Genomic DNA, 20,452 nt, shown 5'->3' with positions numbered 1-20,452 from the left:
CTCTTTCAATGCTCTCCCTCTCTGTGACTTCCCCAACTCAGTCTTCTTGATCCCTCATGTTCCCATCCCCCATCCCCTTCCTTCTACCCCTCCCCCCACTTTACCCAGGAGATCCCAACTATTTCCCCTTCCTGGGGCCCTCCGTGTGTGTCCCACTTAAGGTACTTCTCTAAAGTTTCTCTTGGTTTCAACTATTTTTTATTTGAATTAGAAACAGGATTGTTTTACATGACAATCCCAGTTCCCTTATCCCTCCTGTTCTCCCCTACAACCCCAACTGAAACCCTACCTATCACATATCCTTTCTGCTCCCCCTGGATGGTGAGGCCTTCCATAGGGTGTCATCAGAGTCTATTGTATCCTTGGGATAGGGCCTACGACCACCCCCGTGTGTCTTGGCTCAGGGAGTATCCCTCTATGTGGAATGGGCCCCAGAAGTCCACACCTATGCTAGGGATAAGTACTGAACTTCTACAGGAGGTCCCATAGATTTCCGAGGTTTCCTAACAGAAACCCATGTTTTTGAGGTCTGGATCGGTCCCATGCTGGTATCCCAGCTATCAGTCTGGGGAGCAAGAGTTCCCCAGTGTTCAGGTCAGCTGTTTCTGTGGGTTTCACCAGCTTGGTCTGGACCCCTTTGTTCTTCACTCGTCCTCTGCATCTGGGTTCCAGTTCAGTTCAGTGATTAGTTGTGGGTGTCTGCTTCTACTTCCACCAGCTGCTGGATGAAGGCTAAAGGATGGCATATAAGTTAAGTCATCAATCTCATTATCAGGGGAGGAAATTTAAGGTAGCCTCTCCTCTGTTGCTTAGATAGTTAGATGGTGTCATCTTTGTAGATCTCCAGACATTTCCCTAGTGCCTGATTTCTCTGTAAATAAAAAATGTCTCCCTCTATTATGGTATCTCCATTCTTGTTATCATCTATTATTCCCCTGACTCAACCTTTCTGCTCCCTCATGTCCTCTGAATCCCTCCTCTTCTCCCCTTCTCATTCTTCTAGCTCCCTCCCCCCTCTTCCCTTGCTCTCAATTTGCTCAGGAGATCTTGACCCTTTCCCCTTCTCCAGGGGACCATGTATGTCTCTCTTAGGGTCCTCCTTGTTAGCTTCTTTGGCAGTGTGGATTGCGGGCTGGTAATCCTTTACTCTATGTCTAAAATCCGCTTATGAGTGAGTACATACCATGTTTGTCTTTTTGTGGGTTACCTCGCTCAGAATAGTTTCTTCTAGTTCCATCCATTTTCCTGCAAATTTCAAGATTCCATTGTTTTCTTTTTCCGCTGAGTAGCAATCCATTGTGTAAATGTACCACATTTTCTCTATCCATTCTTTGGTTGAGGGGCATCTAGGGTGCTTCTAGTTTCTGGCTATTACAAATAGTGCTGCTATGAACATCGTTGAACAGATGTCCTTGTTGTATGAATGTTCTTCTTTTGGGTATATGCCCAGGAGTGGAATTGCTGCATCTTGTGGTAGACTGATTCCCATTTTCTTGAGGAGTCGCCATACTGATTTCCAAAGTGGCTGTACAACTTGGCACTCCCACCAGCAGTGGAGAAGTGTTCCCCTTTCTCCACATCCTCTCCAGCATGAACTGTCATTGGTGTTTTTGATTTTGGCCATTCTGACAGGAGTAAGATGGTATCTCAGAGTTGTTTTGATTTGCATTTCCCTGATGGCTAAGGATATTGAACAGTTTCTTAAGTGTCTTTCAGCCATTTCAGATTCCTCTATTGAGAACTGTCTATTTAGTTCTGTACCCCACTTTTTAATTTGAATGTTTGGTGTATTGGAGAAAAGCTTCTTGAGTTCTTTGTATATTTTGGAGATCAGCCTTCTGTCAGATGTGGGGTTGGTGAATATCTTTTCTCAGTCTGTGAGCTGCTGTTTTGTCTTACTGACTGTCTCCTTTGCCTTACAGAAGCTTCTGAGTTTCAGGAGGTCCCATTTATTAATTGTTGACCTTAGTGTCTGTGCTACTGGTGTAGTGTTCAGGAAGCAGTCTCCTGTACCAGTTAATTCAAGGGTATTTCCCCATTTGTCTTCTAATAGGTTCAGTGTATCTGGATTTATGTTGAGGTCTTTGATCCATTTTGACTTAAGTTTTGTGCAAGGTGGTAGGCTAGGGTCTAACTGCAGTCTTCTACATGTCCGCAACCAGTTATGCCAGAACCATTTGTTGAAGATGTTCTCTTTGTTCCATCATATAAATTTGGATTGTTTATCAAAATCAGGTATTCATAGGTGTATGGGTTAATATCAGGGTTTTCAACTCTATTCCATCGGTCTACCTGTCTAATTTTGTGCCAATACCAAGCTGTTTTCAGGACTATAGCTCTGTAATAGAGCTTGAAGTTAGAGATGGTGATGCCTCCAGAAGTTCCTTTGTTGTACAGGGTTGTTTTGGCTATCCTGGGTCGTTTGTTTCTCCATATAAAGTTGAGAATTGTTCTTTCAAGGTCTGTGAAGATTTATGTTGGGATTTTGATGAGAATTGCATTGAAACTGTAGATTGCTTTGGGCAAGATTGCCATTTTTTACTATGTGGATCCTACCTACTATCCAAGAGCATGGGAGATCTTTCCATTTTCTGGTATCTTCTTTAATTTTTTTTTTTTGAGACTCAAAATTCTTATGATACAGGTCTTTCACATTTTTGGTTAGTGTTACCCCAAGGTATTTTATGTTGTTTGCAGCAATTGTAAATGGTGATGATGCTCTGATTTCTTTCTCCACCAATGTGTCATCGGTATATAGTAGGGCTACAGATTTTTTTGAGTTAATCTTGTATCCTGCCACATTGCTGAAGGTGTTTATCAGCTGTAGGAGTTTCCTGGTAGAGTTTTTCGGGTCACTAATGTAGACTACCATATCATCTGCAAATAGTGAGTTTGACTTCTTCCTTTCTGATTTGTATTCCCTTGATCTCCTTTTGTTGTCTTATTGCTCTAGCTAGAACTTCAAGACAATATTGAAGAGGTATGGAGAGAGTGGACAGCCTTGTCTTGTCCCCGATTTTAGAGGAATTGGATTGGGTTCTCTCCATTTAATTTGATGTTGGCTGTTGACTTGCTGTACATTGCTTTTATTATGTTGAGGTATGTTCCTGTTATCCCTTATTTCTCCAAGACCTTTATCATGAAGTGGTGTTGGATTTTGTCAAAGGCTTTTTCAGCATCTAGTGAGATGATCATGTGGTTTTTTTCCTCAGTCTGTTTATATGGTGGATTACATTGATGGATTTTCGTATGTTGAGCCATCCTTTCATCCCTGGAATGAAGCCTACTTGATCATGGTGGATGATTTCTCTGATGTGTTCTTGGATTCCATTTGCCAGTATTTTATTGAGAATTTTTGCATCAATGTTCATGAGGGATATTGGTCTGTAGTTCTCTTTCTTAGTTGTGTCTTTTTGTGGCTTAGGTATCAAGGTTATTGTAGCCTCGTAAAAAGAGTTAGGGAACGTCCTTTCTGCTTCTATTGAGTGGAACAATTTGAGGAGTATTGGTATTTGCTCTTCTTTGAATTTTGTTGTTGGTACTGATATTGTATGTGGATTTACCCTGCCTTTTATTTTGTGTTTTTGTAGAGTGGGATTATCTATTGTCTATGTTTATGTGAGTTAATTTCCTTACGTTGGAGTTTTCCTTCCAGTACTTTCTGTAGGGCTGGATTAGTGGTTACATATTGTTTAAATCTGGTTTTGTCGTGGAATATCTTGTTTTCTCAGTTTATAGTGATTGAAAGCTTTGCTGGGTATAGCAGTCTGGGCTGGCATCCATGTTCTCTCAGAGTTGGTAGAATATCTATCCAGGTCCTTCTGGCTTTCAGAGTTTCCATGGAGAAGTTTGGTGTAATTCTGATATGTTTGCCTTTATGTGTTAGTTGGCCTTTTTCTCTCGCTGCTCTTAATATTATTCTTTATTCTGTAAGTTTGGTCTTTTAATTATTATGTGACGAGGGGACTTTCTTTTGTGGTCCACTCTATTTGGTGTTCTATAGGCTTCTTGTACTTTCATTGGCATGTCTTTCTTTAGGTTGGGAAAGTTTTCTTCCATGATTTTGTTGAATATGTTTTCTGCACCTATGAGTTGGGTTTCTTCGCCTTCTATACCTATTATCCTTAGGTTTGGTCTTTTCACTGTGTCCCATATTTCCTGGATATTTTGTGTTATGGATTTTTTGGACTTCAGATTTTCTTTGCTTGATGAGTTTATTTCCCCTAGTTTATCTTCAGTGTCTGATAGTTTATCTTCAGTGTCTGAGATTCTGTCTTCCATCTCTTGTATTCTATTGGTTATGCTTGCATCTGTGGTTCCTGATTGTTGACTCAGCATTTCCACTTCCAGCATTCCCTCAGTTTGTGTTTTCTTTATTGTCTCTAATTCAGTGTTCAAGTCCTGAACTGTTTCCTTCAGCTGTTGAATTGTATTTTCTTGGCTTTTTTTGGCTTTCCTTGATTTCTTGCATCTTTTGGTTCATTTTTTCTTCCATTTCTCTGAATGATTTTCTGATTTCCTCTCTTAGGGTGTCTATCAATTACATGAAGTTGTTTTTAAGGTTGCTCTCTTCTGCTTTTTCTGTGTTGGGATATAGATGTCCCTAGACTCTGGTGGTGTCATATTGGTTTTCCTGTTGTTGGATGTGTTCTTATATTGTCGTCTTCCCATTTCTTCTTCCAGTGGGTACAGGTGGTGTCACTTCCTTTCCTGGTGTGTATGGGTCCGGTGTTCTCTTCAGGTGTGTGCAATTGGCTCTGATATTCTGATGGGTTTCAAGTTGGGTGCAGGCAGGTCTGAGGCACTTGCTCTCCAGGTAGTGAGAGCAGGACTGGTGTAGAGATATCAGCAGACTCTGGGTTGCTTGGTCCTCAGGGGTCGAGTCACCTGTCTCCAGACCCTCTGCAGTCTCTGCACTCTGTGGTGGCAGGAATAGCCCAGCAATCTCAGCAGAGTCAGGGTCCCAGTGTCCTCAGGGACCGATTCCTCTATAAGGTCTTTAAAAAAGCCTGTTATCCTCTCCGTGGAGCAGATGGGAGGAGGGGAAAGTGGGAGGAGGGGTAACTGGGATTGGAATGTAAAAAATTAATTTTTTAAAACAGCATGTTGCCAAAGAACATTCTGCTCACTACTTTCAAAACCAAAAACCCAATACAGAGCCTGGCCCTTTCCTTTCTCCTGTCATCTGACCTAGTTTTTCTTTATGTACATTTATTCAAGTGCTAAGAAAATCTGTTGATGGGGTGTTTCCTCTAAAATTATGCTTATATAATTGAACTTTCCTACCCAATGGCCAAAAAGTTATTGTTAACATCCAAGTGTAATAGTGTCAAACCCCTTAAAAGGTCAAATGTGGAAGACGCTTCATTGAAATACAGATTTATGGGGCTGGAGCCATGGCTCAGTGATAGAGACCTGTTTGTTCTAAGAGAGGGCACAGGTTTGGTTCCTAGCACCCTCAGGGAATCCACCTCCCTGTTCTGCCTTCTCCCAGCATACTCCACAAGTGGCTCGCAGACATACATTCAGCAAATCACTCACACACTTAAAAAAATGTAAAATTACAGTGAATACAAATTTTCTTCCAGGGACCAATGTCACAATAGAGTTATAAAGTCTGAAAGAGAGTGAAAGCAACAGAGGACTTCACTACCTAACAAATAAGGTAATTGTGTTCTTGAACTCACAGACTAGAAAATAGTTGAAAGGTTCTGCCCAAACTATAGCAAAGCCACTTAAAAAAAATGTTACCACTCTTGTCTTGTGCCAGATCTTCACAGCTGTGACATGGTTTAAATTCCATAATCCATCCCCCAGAGGATCCCACCCAAACCAAAAATCAAATTTATCCATCCATTATACGATGATCCATCCGAAGACTGTATCTTAACCCGATACAGTCATAATATTGCTTGCTCTGCTCAAGAAAGTTTTCTCCTTGCAACTGATTCTGCTGTCTACCGTTTGCTCGTTGGTGCCACTTTGAGAACTGTCTGCCGCTGGCAAGGCTTCGTACAGCACACAGATGGAGCCATCCTCTCCAATCCGGTAGGACACTTCGTAGGGGTCAACCCAGAGTGTGAGTTCACTTGGCAGAAGCTTGAACAACTCTTGACTGCTCAGGCCAATCTGCTGGGCTGCTCGTCCAATCAGAGGATCCATCTTATGGTTGATACGAATACACCTGTAGCCAGATCCCTTGAAGGGCTTCTCTGGAAACCAGTGATGTTTGTAATGTTCTGCCAGCAGTTCCTGCAGGCTCTGGCTGAAGGTCTGCAGCTGTTGTTCACTCCTCAGGCCCTTGATGCCGAGGAACTTAGAGATGAATTTTGCAGCAGCACAGATTTCGCCTATCATGGCGGCTGCAAGGGTATAGAGGGAAGCATGGAGTGGCAGATAGGTCAGCAGTGTGGCCCTGGAGGCAGAGTGGCCACCCCAAGCTTTTGCCAAGACCTGGTGGTCTAGAGAAAGCCAGGCCATGAGGCAGCTACCAGCTCTAGGGGCTTTTTTTCCCCTCAAACTTTTCTTTTAGAGGAAAGAAGTCGTGCAGGTGAGAGAAGGGAGGAGGGGGACAGGCTGGTCACATCACTGTCACTTCTCTAGCCACCTCTACCACCAGCTTTGAAGCCTCCAAGAATCCCCAGAGTTGTATTTCTAATTCCAAGGGGCGACATTACTTATATTCTTAAAGGGCATATTAAGATTAAAGGGGCCGAGCACATAGGTTAACACATTGAGTTCATATCTTGGCCTGTGATCCGGGGGAAGTGAAATGCACTTGCTAGACTGGGCTGATGGGAAAGCTGCCTGGCCAGAGCCGGGACAGGCAATATGGAGATGGCGTGGGAGTGGATCGCCTTGATTGCTAATACATGGATGTTCTTATTCCCAGGCTACTGGATCCCAACCAGTACTGGCATTGTTAGGTTGGGGAGAAGGTAGTCTTGATCACATACCAGATCAATGAGCGGACAGCTTGACCCCAGCTTACCTTGGGACTGTGTGGTTGTCACAGAAGGTCGTAGCCCAGGCTAGGCCTGGGAGTGTGTTAATGTTGCAGATAGGCAGGGTTATGTGTGAGTCAACAGGCCAAGATCAGTGTATAAGTGTGATCCAAGCTATGGTGTATGGCGTGCAAGGGCCGGGTCTTTATCACTTACCAATTAGGGTTGCTGAGCAGGCAGATTGACTTCAGTTGGGCTAGAGACTGGTCAGATGTCACAAGAGTGCAAGACCTGGGCCACTCAGGAGGTTGTCTTGAGTACAGGCTGTGTGACTGAAGCTAGGCTTGGGAGTGATAGTACATCAGCAGCATGGGTGGATCTCGAGCTCTTACCAGGCTGGGATGGTGCACGGTATGATTGGCTCCAGCTAGAAAATGGACTGACCCAGGCATTGTTGGTCTTAGCATCTGAGCAGTCAGAGATGGTGCCCAGACTGCTTGATACTTTACAGACCTGGGAATATAGTAATGGTGCAGACTGACAGGGTTCTAAGTCACTCATGGAACTGAGGCAAATTGGCTGACCATGCCAGGACTGGGATATTGAAATGATGTTGACATCTTTCTAATATGGGCTAGTATCTGGGATACTTGATCCCAACTGGGGTCTGAGGCTTTGGAGATGACACAGGAGGGCAAGGGTGTGAGTCATTCTGAAGGTCATGTTGGTCTGTGATCACCTTGATCTGAGCTAAGCCTGGAAGGGTGATGAAGGCACTAGAGGGGGGGGTATCTTAGTCACTGACCAGGCTGTGCTGTCGCTCAGGCTAAAAGGCCGAAGCTAGTTCTTGAGTGATGAAGACAAGTGTATTTATTGGCTTTTATCAGACTCTGCTGGTGGATAAGCTGCTTGGTGTCAGCTAGACCTGGGTGCGTGAGGATTGTGTGGGACAAGAGGCTCTTAATCACTGAATATGTTCTTCTGGTGCCCATGCTCTTTATTCTGAACAAGTCTTGGGTTGTTAGATTCATGAGAGATGGAGGGCCTGGTATTGATGGAGGGCCAAGGTACACTGGTGGGTAGGTGGCTCAGACCCACAGCTCTGTGACTATGGAGACAACAAGGGAAGACAGTTCTGGGTCACCAAGATGGCTTGTGGGCAGGCTATGTGACCTATGCTAGCCCTGGTAGTATGGTAGTGTTGTGGAAGAGCAAGGTTCTATGTCACTCACAGTGTGGTACACAGTAGGCCTGGGATTGTAAGACTGCTTTCTAGTCTAGGGTGAGGCACAAGGACAACATTCTGGGTCACTAACCAGGCTTGGCAGGTCCATATACTACTTGACCTGAATTATGTCGAGGAGTGTGAGGATGGGGCATGAGTGTATTGTCTTTCTCCCTAACCAGGCTGCTGCAGCCATTCTAGGCCTGGGGATGTGGGGATGTTCTCGGAAGTACGGGGGTCTGGGTCCTTCGGCAGTCTGAGCTAAAGTGCAGGCATTGCTACTCAAGCTATTGGGGAGTATTAGCACTACACTGGGAGGCCAAGACCTCGAGCTCTCACCGGACTAGTATGGTTTACAATCTGATTGACTCCAGCTAGGCCATATTAGTGAGGATGGCGATGGTAGGTGAGATCTGTAGGAACTCACCAGGCTTTGTAACAATTTCAAGGCTTTGCAGTTGGAAGATGTAGTAGTAGAGATGGGTCTTGACCACTTAGCAGTCTGGGCTGGGAATATGAGACTTACATGGAGGTCAGTGGTCTGGAATACTCACCAGGATGTGCCAGTCAGTGATCTGCTTCACCAAGGGTTTGAGATGGCTGGTTGATGCGGAATCTTGATCACTCACTTGCCTGGTCTCTTCAGGCTCTGTGGTCCAGTGTAGGGCTGTGAGTGTGAGGAGGGTACATGTGGAAAGAGGCTTGATTATGAGGGCACTCATTGTTTCCATGACCCCCAACAAGTCATGAAATTGTTAGGACTTTGTGGGCAGGGATGGGGGGAACATTAAGGTCTTGATCACTTACCAAAGTAAGTTTAGGAGCAGGCAGCTTGAGCACAATCCAACCACTGATTGTGGGGATGACACAGGAAGACAAAAATATAATTCCCTTGCAGTTTGAGCTTGTTTGCAGGCTTTTCAGCTCAAGCTAGACCTGGAAGAATGGTAATGGTGGGAAAGAGTGGGTTCAAGATCATTTACCTGGTTGAGCTGGCCCACAGTCTGCCTGTAATTATGAGATCATTCCCTGGCCTTATCAGGTGTAGGGGAGCAGGTGCCTGCATCACAAAGGAGCCTTGGCTTGCCTGAGAGCTGCTGGAGTGGGGCCGTGCCTGAAAGTTTGTGAATGACACCAGAGTATGGGGTCTTGGTCCCTTGCCAAGAGGGGCCTGGCTCTATGGAGATTTCCAGAGAGTATAAGGGTACAGATTATTCACCAGGCTTGGCTATAGTGCAAGCTAGGCCTAGAAGTATTAGTACCACACTAGCAGGATAGGACCTTGGTCCATCAGACTTGGATGATGTACAGTGTGATTTACCCTAGCTCATGCTCATTAGTCAGACTTAGTTGCTAGCCATAGTTCATGATTCCAGCTGGGCATGGGAGTGTGGCAATGGTGTAGGTGGGTGAGGCTCTGAGGAATTCACAAGACTGGGATAGTACATAACAATTTGGCCCAAACTAGCTAGGTCTACACATGAGAGGATTACATGTGAGGGTAGTAACTTGATCACACTTCAGTCCTGTCTGGTACCCAGGCTGCTTGACAACAACTGGGCCAGAGCCTCTGATGATGGTAGAGGAATTCACAACTTTGGTTAACTCACCAATTTAGTTGGAGAGCTGACTGACCTGAACTAGGCCTGGGAATCTGGGGAAGATGCTGCCTGGGGAGTCTTGGTCACTCACCAGGTTGGGCTGTTTCTCAGGTTCTATAGTCCAAGATGGGCCTGTGAGTATGGAATAGACAGATGGGGATGTTGGGTACTCACAACACTGACCTGGTAGACTGTCTTCCTAGAATCATGACACCACTTGGTAACCTGAGTTAGTTTGATTGGTTAGACTTGGCTGCTCAGTGAACTGCTTAACCTAAACTGGATCTGAGTGTGTCAGGATGATTCAGTAAGGTATGGTCTTGATTCTACACTAGGCTGGATTGGAGTACAGGCTGTTCAACCCAAGCTAGGCCTGGGAACATTAGTAGGACAATCCAGGACAAGATCTTGAGCTCTCACCAGGCTGAGATGGTTTGTAGTTTGATTGACCCCAGTAGGCCAGAAAGCATGAGAATGGCTGTGGCTGGCAAGTTACTGTGAATTCACCTTTGTGGGCTGTTTTACACAATGTGTAACACCAGCTAGGCCTGGCAGTGTAAGGATAGGTTCTTAGTTACTCAGTAGTCTGGGCTGGTGCCAGCCTGCTTTATGTGAGTGTGGCTATGGTGAGGATGGGTGGGGTTCTGGGCAACTCTCCAGGCTGGGTTGGTACACTGACCACTTCCTATTGTGAGACCACTGCTAATCAGACCTGGTGGAGGAGGGCAGGGGTCTGTGTTTCTGGACTGGGGAATGTGATGATGTTGCAGAATGCCCTGTTTTACCCAAGCTACTCATGTGACTCTGAGGAATATTCTGGAATAGACATGGGTTGCTGTCAATTTTGCGTTAAGGAATAAGATAAATTTCCCCTGTGTTTGATCTGTCTCTAAGAAAGGCTTTTTTGTCATTTCATCATTTTTTATTATTTTTATTTAAATTAGAAACAAGATTGATTTACATGACAATCCCAGTTCCCTTCTCCCTCCCTTCCTCCCCAACCACCCCCCTAACTAAAATCCTACCTATCACATATCCAACAAAGGCTTTTTCATGGAGAGAAATGTGGAATCAATCTTCAAGGATACTATTAAAGGGGAAGTTTTGCTTTACTGACACAGAATAGCACACAGAGATTATTAATACCTATTTGCTACAGTTCTTAGGATGTAAAAGTTGATTGCATGAGTTAGCTGGGTGGTAGATTAAGTACACGTTTTTTAAGATGATCTCAGGCTATATTATTACTGTTGTTATTGCTATTGTTTTGTTTTTGAGGCAAGGTCTCTCTGTGTAGCCCTGGCTGTCCTGGAACTTACTCTGTAGTCCAGGCTGGCCTGGAACTCAGACATCTGCTCAAGACATATTATTAACTTTGTTTCAAGGTCAACAAGAGGTGTTTTCAGAATTAGGTATCATCAGAGGTCCCAAGAAGCATGTCACTGCAGGTGATTGCTGGTGGGGTGCTAGTCAAGGTGTGGTAGATCAGTGTCACATCATTTTTTAAAAGTGACAGTGTACAGCAAGGAAGAGTCAGACAAACTGAATGTCTGATCCTATAAAAAAGAAAAAGAAAGAAAGATTTAATCCTGAAAAACAGTCAGAAAAGTTTAGCCAGATGTGTCTGTGCTCTTCTTTGAGCGTTTGAAGTTGGGCAGAAAGCTATGGAAAGGGCCCAATGCCCCCATCTACCATCGTGACACTCCCAGATCAGGGATGTTGTTGCATCCCTGAGGATATGAAAGGATTGGCACATGAGCAGGGAACGAGATGAGGAAACTTTCTTGATTTTCTCCAAACCACTTGACAGCAGTTTCAAGAGCATGTAACTAACCTCTTAAGCATTTCTCCACCAATAATGGGTTTATTCTTATAATTTCATAGTGATATTTTGTTTTTCTCTATTTTTATTTAAATTAGAAGCAAGCTTGTTTTACATGTCAATCCCAGTTCCCTCTCCCTCCCCTCCTCCCCTGTCCCCTACCAACCCCCTATCCCATCCCCTTTCTGCTCCCCAGGGGGGGGGTGAAGCCTTCCCTGGGGGATCTTCAAAGTCTGTTATATCATTTGGAGCAGGGCCTAGGGCCTCCCCCATGCGTCCAGGCTGAGAGAGTAACCCTCTATGTGGAATGGGCTCCCAAAGTCCATTTGGGATAAATACTAATCTACTGCCAGAGACCCCATAGATTGCTGAGGTCTCCTCACTGACACCCATGTTCAGGGGGTCTGGAACAGTCCTATGCTGGTTTCCCAGTGATCAGTCTGGGGTCCATGAGCTCCCCCATGTTCAGGTCAGCTGCTTCTGTGGGTTTCTCCAGCCTGGTCTTGACCCCTTTGCTCATCACTCCTCCCTGTCTGCAACTGGATTCCAGGAGTTCAGTTCAGTGTTTAGCTGTGGTTGTCTGCTTCTCCTTCGATCAGCTGCTGGATGAAGGCTCTAGGATGGCTTATGAGGTAGTCATCAATCTCATTATAGGGGCTGGGCATTTAAGGTAGCCTCTCCACCACTACTTAGAATGTTAGTTGGCTTCATCCTTGTAGCTTTCTGGACATTTCCCTATAAAACCTGGTTTCCTGTTGAAACTTGTGATGTTTCGAAGAGCTAGGCAAAGTATAAGCTAGGAGATAGAGCCACAGTATAATGAGATGAAGTTTGATAAATGGGACGAGAATTAGAAGTACCATGTGGTCTTTATGTAGTTGAAATTCAGAAGAAGGACCCTCTTCTGAAACCAGGTTGTTGTCTTCTGTCACCATCTCCTGCTGGATCAGTCCTGTTGGGATCCAGGTCTCCCTAGCAGAGATAAGGATATATGTGGAGACTCTGGTCCCACATCAGCTTTGGCAATTATGCTGTTTTTCTGTAGGTGTCAGTGGGGATTCAAGTATAAGTTGATTTTGTAAGCTACTCCTGAACAAGTTATTAGCTTATCCCCCTTTCATGTTTTTCTGTTTAGGTTTTGAGTCATAAATGAGCTCTTTCACTTACGGTTAATCCTTGGGAGTACCCTAAGAAACTCAAATTTCCTAAATTGTCAAAAGGAGATAAATCGAAAAAAGCAATTTAAAACAGACAATGGTCCTGCATATCTGTCTAAAACTTTTATTTGGGGATCCTCATAACAGATCTGTAAACAGCATAAAGAAAACCTGGAAAGGTGTCGACCCAAAAATGAACAGATTTAAATTTTTGACACTGTAGCTGTAATAACTTAATTGCTTAAAGCTTTAGGATTTATGCTAATAACTCACGAGAACTCCCGATGTACTTAGCGGTCACTGTTAAATGCAGACACCATCTACATCATCACTAAGTGTCATCTGCATACCTTCAATAACTTACTCAGCTCACACAACTGTTCTCGTTTTCCTTTCCATGCCAAGCATATGTATCTTCATATCTTCCCTTACTAAGACTCTTTTTATCCTTACATCCTTTTAGCCTTTTCTTCTACTTAGAGTAAGTACTCAAGAAGCAAATCTTTAACATCAGGGTATTAAATCAACAATAACTTTATTTTGTGATTTTATTTGTCTCAGGAAGCCTGTTAACTCAAGGGAAAGGAGTATTTTTAACATCTGAAAGGGGATTTTTTATGAATGCCCATGTTTTGCCATGCCATGAAAAGGAATTACCACCACGGAATGAAGAAATTTTTATATTCAAATTAGCAGTAAGTTGGCAGTTACTACTTTATCATCAGTAAAAGTATCTTGTTCTAAAGGGCACTATAGGTTTTTGCTTATAAATGTTTTTAGCCCTTACATTGGAGAATTAATTGTTTTGACACAGAATACATGTTGAACAGTGTTCTTCAGCCTGTGGATTCTGATCCCTTCAAGGGTTGAATGACCCTTTCTCAGAATTTGCTTATCAGATAGCCTGTGTATCAGATAGTTACATTACAATCCATAACAGTAGCAAAATTGCGGCTATGTAATAGCAAGGAAAATAATTTTATGGTTGGGGGTCACCATAACATGAGGAACTGTATTAAAGGGTCACAGCATTAGGAAGGTTGAGAACTACTGTCTAGACCATCAACATGAGGAACTGTATTAAAGGGTCACAGCATTAGGAAGGTTGAGAACCATTGTGTAGACCATCAACATGAGGAACTGTATTAAAGGGTCACAGCATTAGGAAGGGTGAGAACCACTGTCTAGACCATCAACACGAGGAACTGTATTAAAGGGTCACAGCATTAGGAAGGGTGAGAACCACTGTCTAGACCATCAACATGAGGAACTGTATTAAAGGGTCACAGCATTAGGAAGGGTGAGAACCACTGTGTAGACCATCAACATGAGGAACTGTATTAAAGGGTCACAGCATTAGGAAGGGTGAGAACCACTGTCTAGACCATCAACATGAGGAACTGTATTAAAGGGTCACAGCATTAGGAAGGGTGAGAACCACTGTCTAGACCATCCACATGAGGAGCTGTATTAAAGGGTCACAGCACTAGGAAGGGTGAGAACCACTGTCTAGACTATCAACATGAGGAACTGTATTAAAGGGTCACAGCATTAGGAAGGGTGAGAACCACTGTCTAGACCATCCACATGAGGAGCTGTATTAAAGGGTCACAGCATTAGGAAGGTTGAGAACCACTGTGTAGACCATCAACATGAGGAACTGTATTAAAGGGTCACAGCATTAGGAAGGTTGAAAAGCACTGTGCTAGAGAAAAGAGAAAATCACAGATGTGGGCAGAAGGAGGAGGTGGAGTGGGGAGAGGAAGAGGAGGGGGAGGAAGGGGGGCTTCTGACAATCAACGAGGTGGTTTCTGACAGTTAAGGGAAGGTATGAAGTGAACATCACACTATCTTACTTGACAAATTTCACAGCACCTTTTGTCCATTTTGAGAGTCTCCACTTGTGAGGAGGCACTGTGTGTCATTAGGAATTAGGATTTAATTGTGTCAGGCTGGAAACAGGGTCTGACTGTGCCAATTTCGTTTTTAAGTTTTGACCTTTTTATTAGGAAAATACATTTTCAACATGCTGTTCTATTTAGACACAAGCAGGCCTCGGAGCTTGAGGACGGTGTGAAAGGAAAGCGTGTTGATTATTTTCCAGTCTGAGCTTGTGTTCTGGTGGCTTGAGCAAAGCCTGAGACTATTGGAATGGCAATGGAGGTCAATCTGAGTTACTGAACAGGTTGCATTCGTCAGGGATCAGATTGGAGTTGGAGGAAGCTGCTTGATATTTCATGGACCTGGACTATTGCTTAGGCTCTATGCCCCAAGCCATGCCTCTCATTGTGAGGAGGATACATAAAAGAAGAGTTTTACAAGTAGGCTTTTGGGAACCTCTGTAACGATAACTCTTCCTGCCAGCCGCCTGAGTTCTGCCACCGCTTCAGGGCCCCCAAATAACACACAGAGTCTTAACATTATTTACAATGCTTCTGGCCAATTACTAGGATTTCTTATTTGCTAGCTCAGCCTTAAGTACAACCATAACTATTAATGTATATATTTTATAAGGACTTATCGAGGACTCCAGCCTCATGCGTCCTCTCTTCTTGGGGTCACATGGCGACTCTCTTCTTTACTACATTTCCCAGAATCCTCCTCCACTCCTAGACCCACGTATCTTGCTTCCCTATTGGCCAACAGTGCTTTATTTATCAACCAATAAGTCAAACATATGCACAGAAGGACCTCCCCCATCATCTCCTCTTTTCTGTCTAAATAAAAAGGATTTTAACATTAAGATAGTAAAATATGTAACAAAACAGTTATCAAGTAAGAATTATAGTTACAATATTTAGTTCATTAATATTTAGCAAGATTTTAAAGAAAAATTCTATCATCTAACCTATCTTTGTGAGTCTAAAGTCTTTTATTTAAATTCTTTAATTACTACTCATATTTACATATCCATCCCCCCATTCCCTTGCCCTCCCATCCTCCCATGTTCCCCCCCAACCCCCCCAACCCATTCCCCAACTCCTCCCCAGGGATAGTGAGGCCCTCCACCAGGGAACTTCAAAGTCTGTCATATCGTTTTGGGGAAAGGCCAAGGCCCTCCTTGCTGTATCTGGGCTGCAATAGTATCCCTCTATAGGGAATGGACCCCCAAAGTGCATTTGTGACCTAGGGTTGAAGACTGGCTCCACTGTTAGAGGTCCCATAGACTGTCTTGGCCTCCTAGCTGACACCCACATTCAGAGGTCTTGATTCGGTCTAACACTGTTTCCCCAGCTTTATGACTAGGGTCTCCATGCTCTCACTAGGTCAGGTCAACTGTTTCTGCAGTGCTATCTTGGCTCCTTTGCTCATCCCTCCTCCCTCTCCACAACTGGATTCCAGGAGTATGGTTCAGTGCTTAGCTGTGGGTACCTGTTTTTGCTTCAAACAGCTACTGGATGAAGGCTCTAGGAATGGTAACCAAGGTAGAACCAATCTCATTATAGGGGAAGGGCAGAAATGGCATTTTCTCCACCACTGTCTGGATTCTTAGTTGGGGTCCTCCCTGTGGATCCCCTAACATTTCCCCTGTGCCAGACCTCTCTCCATACCTGTACTGTCTCCCTCTATCAAGGCATCTGCTTTCTTGTCCTCCTCTATTCCTCCCCTGTCTCAGGCCTCTTGTTCTCCTCCCCCTCCCCTTCTTCCCTTCCCACCTCCTTCCTCTCCACCCCACCCCATGCTTCCACTTTGGTCAGGGGTTCTTGTCCCCCTCCCCTTCTTTGAGGGACTATGAAATCTTCTCTTGGGGTCCTCCTTGTTTCCTAGCTCCTCTGGCAGTGTGGATTGTAGACTTGTAATCCTTTGCTCTATGTCTAAAAATCATATATGAGTGAGTACATACCATGTTTGTCTTTTTGTGACTGGGTTACCTCACTCAGGATGGTTTCTTCTAGTTCCATCCATTTGCCTATGAATTTCAAAATTCCATTGTTTTTTTTCTTCTGAGTAGTACTCCATTGTGTAAATGTACCACATTTTCTCTATCCATTCTTCAGTTTAGGGGCATTTAGGTTGTGTCCACATTCTGGCTATTACACATAATGCTGCTATGAACATAGTTAAACCGATGTCCTTGTTATATGAATATGCATCTTGAAAGCAAACTCCATAACAATTTTCTTCAATACCCATCTTTCTTTCTGACATAATTGGTGTGCCAGGAGCACTTGTGTCTGATATGAAAAACTAAACCATTTTAAATGCCATTTTCTGAAAGTCTTTGAAAGGTTTCAAGAATATCTATCCATCTCAAATATATTTCTGAGTATCTAGAAAACATGACTAACATAAGTCTAAGTTTTGACTATTATAGGTAACTATCTATAATTTGTACTTAATTATGTATTATATTTTAAAATGAAATATATGAACACAATACCTAAACTAGAGGAGAAATATAATATAACAAAATTGACCTTAAATTTGTATCAACAAATGAAAATCCATACCAATACAAAGTATTCATTTCTATATCATATTTCCCCTTTATTTCTTTAAAAAAGTGATTGGTTGAGATCATTAACCATTTATAACCAACCCCATTTAAATGAAAACAATCATTTATAAGCAATGTTTGGGGATTTGGGCATCATTCATTCCAAACTGCTTCTTGCTGGTTGGGGGCGATGTCCATGCCATGGGGATCATGATGAAACACAGAAACCTGGCCATGTCCTTGTTTTTATAGTCTGTAAGGCCGTATTGTCTCAGCTATTTTAGATGTTGGATCACCTAGGACACTGTTCCAGGGGGTCTTGCTTCATCAAAACATATTAGTCTGGAAACACAAGCAAAAACTCTTTTCCCAAGTAACCTGTCCTTACATTTAAATTTAGAAGTCAAAGTATTTTTAAAATATATAAGTTGGATTAATTTAGCATCACTTATAATCAAATGTCTTTTAGAAGCTGTAGGGTTTTTTTGCAATCAAACAATTTAAAGAGAACAATATAGCATATAGTATCCAGGCTCCCTGAGAATTTTTCATCTTTACCTGGACTTTTATTGTTGTATTTCTTTTGCTTCCTCTTCTTTCTGAGACAGGTTTCTCTGTGGAAATCTTCCTGTCTCTGCCTCTGGAGTGGTGAAATTAAAAGCATGTGCCAGTATACCCAGATACTTATTATTTTTTTTATTTCATCTCCCAAACCTATGGATATTTTTTTCTGTAATGTAAATCTGTATCTTTTTATAATCACTTGAGTCTCATGTGCTTGAAAACAGCAGATATGTAAATGAGAAAGTGGCTCTTAAAATTAGTCGCAGTGTGTCTCTTAAAACCTGGGAAACATTGCTCATCCGTGAAAATGTGGCTACGAAGAATCTGTAGTTGCCTCTGTTCTTTATGTTTCTAAAAGCCCTTTTTAAGTTTTTGTAAAGTTTTTTTTTATTTTATTAGTTCAAATTAGGAACAAGCTTGCTTCAGATATCAATCCCTTCTCCCTCTCCCTCCCCTCCCCCCAACATCCCACCTGCCCCTAGCCATCCCCCCTCCACTCCCCAGGCAGGGTAAGGCCCTCAAAAGGGGCCTGGCCCAGATGATATGGTAGACTTTTGTAAAGTTTTTATGTGGAAGTTCGGAAAAGCACATGGGCGCCATTTGTAACGATAACTCTTTCCACCAGCTGCCTGGGTTCTGCTGTTGCTTTAGGGCCCCCAAATAACACACAGAGTCTTTTTGTTTTGCTTTGCTTTGTTTTGTTTGAGACAGGGTTTCTCTGTGGCTTTGGAGGCTGTCCTGGAACTAGCTCTTGTAAACCAGGCTGGTCTCAAACTCACAGAGATCCACCTGCCTCTGCCTCCCGAGTGCTGGGACTAAAGGCATGCGCCACCACTGCCCGGGTGAAACAGAGTCTTAATATTAGTTACAATGCTTCTGGACAATGAGTAGGATTTCTTATTTGCTAGCTCAGTCTTAAGTATCAACCATAACTATTAATCTATTTATTTTTATAAGGACTTACCTTACCAAGGACGCCGGCCTCATGTGTCCTCTCTTCCTGGGATTACATGGTGACTCTTCTTTACTACATTTCCCAGAATCCTCCTCCACTCCTAGCCCCACCTGTCTTGCTTCCCTATTGGCCTTATTGACAAACATATACACAGAAGGTCCTTGCCCATCAAACCTATATTGCTCATACTGGGTTGCCTTACCCAGCTTTTAATTCAAGGGGATGAGCTTAGTCCTACCTCAACTTGATATGGCATGCTTTGTTGACACCCATGGGAGGCCTGCCTCTTTCTGAACAGAAACAGAGGAGGAGTAGATTGAGTGGGGATGGAGGGGAGGTGGGGGATGGGACAGGAGGAGAGACTGGAGAGGGAACTTTGGTGAGGATGTAAAAGAAATTAATAAATTTAATTAACAGAAAAGAAGAGTCTTGATTACCAGACACTAGGACACTCACTTTTCTCTCTGGTAAAGCCAGAAGGCTTGACCTGAGCAAGTCCTGGAATTGTTAGAATGGTGATAGGTCCATGTCTTGGTCACCCCTTCAGGTAGGTTGTGGAGTAGGCAACCTGACCCCACGTTAGCTGGGGTCTCTAGGAATAGCACAGTATGAAAAAGGTCTAGATACTCACAGGCTGGGCTTGTGTGCACGCTAATGACCGAGTCCAGCCTAGGCATCTGGTAATGGTGTGGAAGGGGGCAGTTCTGGGTCACTTTCTGCATGGATGTCCAGTCTGACTAGGATTGGAGGTCACTGGCTATTCTGAGATTATCTGGGAAATCAAGGTCCTGACAACCAGGCTTGGCAAGGGTCCAAGCTTCCTGACAAGAAGTAGGCCTTAAATGTGAAAACAGTACAAGAAGGCACGGGCTTGATCCACTCGCCAGGATGGACTGGTTTCCAGACTGCTTTAGCCAAGCCAGGCCTGTGAATGTGAGGACGTAATGGGTCATTCACCATGTCATGGTGGAGTAAAGGCAGTGCCACCCAAGCCATGGCTAGGCAAATTAGTATTCCTCTGGAAGAATAAGGGTAGAATCTTGAAGTGTAATCAGCCTGGGATAATGTGTAGTCTGCTCCAGCTAGATGTGGGGGTGTGAGCATGGTTATGACAGGCAGAGTTCAAGGGAACTCACCGGGCTTCTTGACAACAGTTGGGTGTTTGCGGATGATTTCTGAGGGCAGGGTCTTAATCAATTAGTAATGTGGGAAGGTGCTCAGGCTTCTGGAATTTGGAATATGCAGTCAAGGTTTTGGGTAAACTCGCCAGGCTGGGCTGGTGAACAGGATGATGGGTCACAACTGGCCCTGAGATTTATGCTGATGGCACTGGGGTACAAAGGTCTATGTATTTCAACAAGCTTTGTGATCTTAGTTAGGTCTGATACTGTGGTAATGATGAGAAACATGGCCCATAGTGTTATGGTCAAGTGGGGGCCAGTTTGAGTCAGCCTACCTCTCATTGTTCCTCTTGATGGACTTGGTGACAGGTGGTATGGGAAGGTGAGAACACACAGTAGTGGCAATTGATTAACACTGAGCTGGTGGCATATGCCTGCAGGGAAAGCTATCATAGAATTCAGAGCCACTGTGGTTATTGCGTTCAGGGATACTGCATTGTGTTCAGGGATGCAGTGTAGTGTTAAGAGATGCAGCATGGTATTCAGGGTTGCAGCATTGTGGTGTTCAGGGATGCAGCGTGGTGTTAAGGGATGCAGTATGGTGTTCAGGAATGCAGTGTTGTGG

The 20,452-nt window shown here is 43.7% G+C and overlaps 1 protein-coding gene across 1 annotated transcript; it reads right to left on the bottom strand.

The window, feature by feature from the left end:
* Window positions 1-5,886: 5,886 nt before the first annotated feature.
* On the bottom strand, window positions 5,887-6,384 carry LOC100765745 (protein BTG1). The gene has a single exon (XM_027433537.1). It carries the CDS (start codon window positions 6,355-6,357, stop codon window positions 5,887-5,889), a length of 471 nt encoding a protein of 156 aa, XP_027289338.1. The 5' UTR covers window positions 6,358-6,384.
* Between the last annotated feature and the right edge of the window lie 14,068 nt (window positions 6,385-20,452).

Source organism: Cricetulus griseus, chromosome X (genome assembly GCF_003668045.3).
Source record: "Cricetulus griseus strain 17A/GY chromosome X, alternate assembly CriGri-PICRH-1.0, whole genome shotgun sequence".
Taxonomy (NCBI): domain Eukaryota; kingdom Metazoa; phylum Chordata; class Mammalia; order Rodentia; family Cricetidae; genus Cricetulus; species Cricetulus griseus.
This window is presented reverse-complemented; position numbering and strand designations above follow the sequence as displayed.

Bases quoted from the DNA above. Each gene is read 5' to 3' on its own strand.
- LOC100765745 (XM_027433537.1), bottom strand. From the start codon at position 6,357: ATGATAGGCGAAATCTGTGCTGCTGCAAAATTCATCTCTAAGTTCCTC.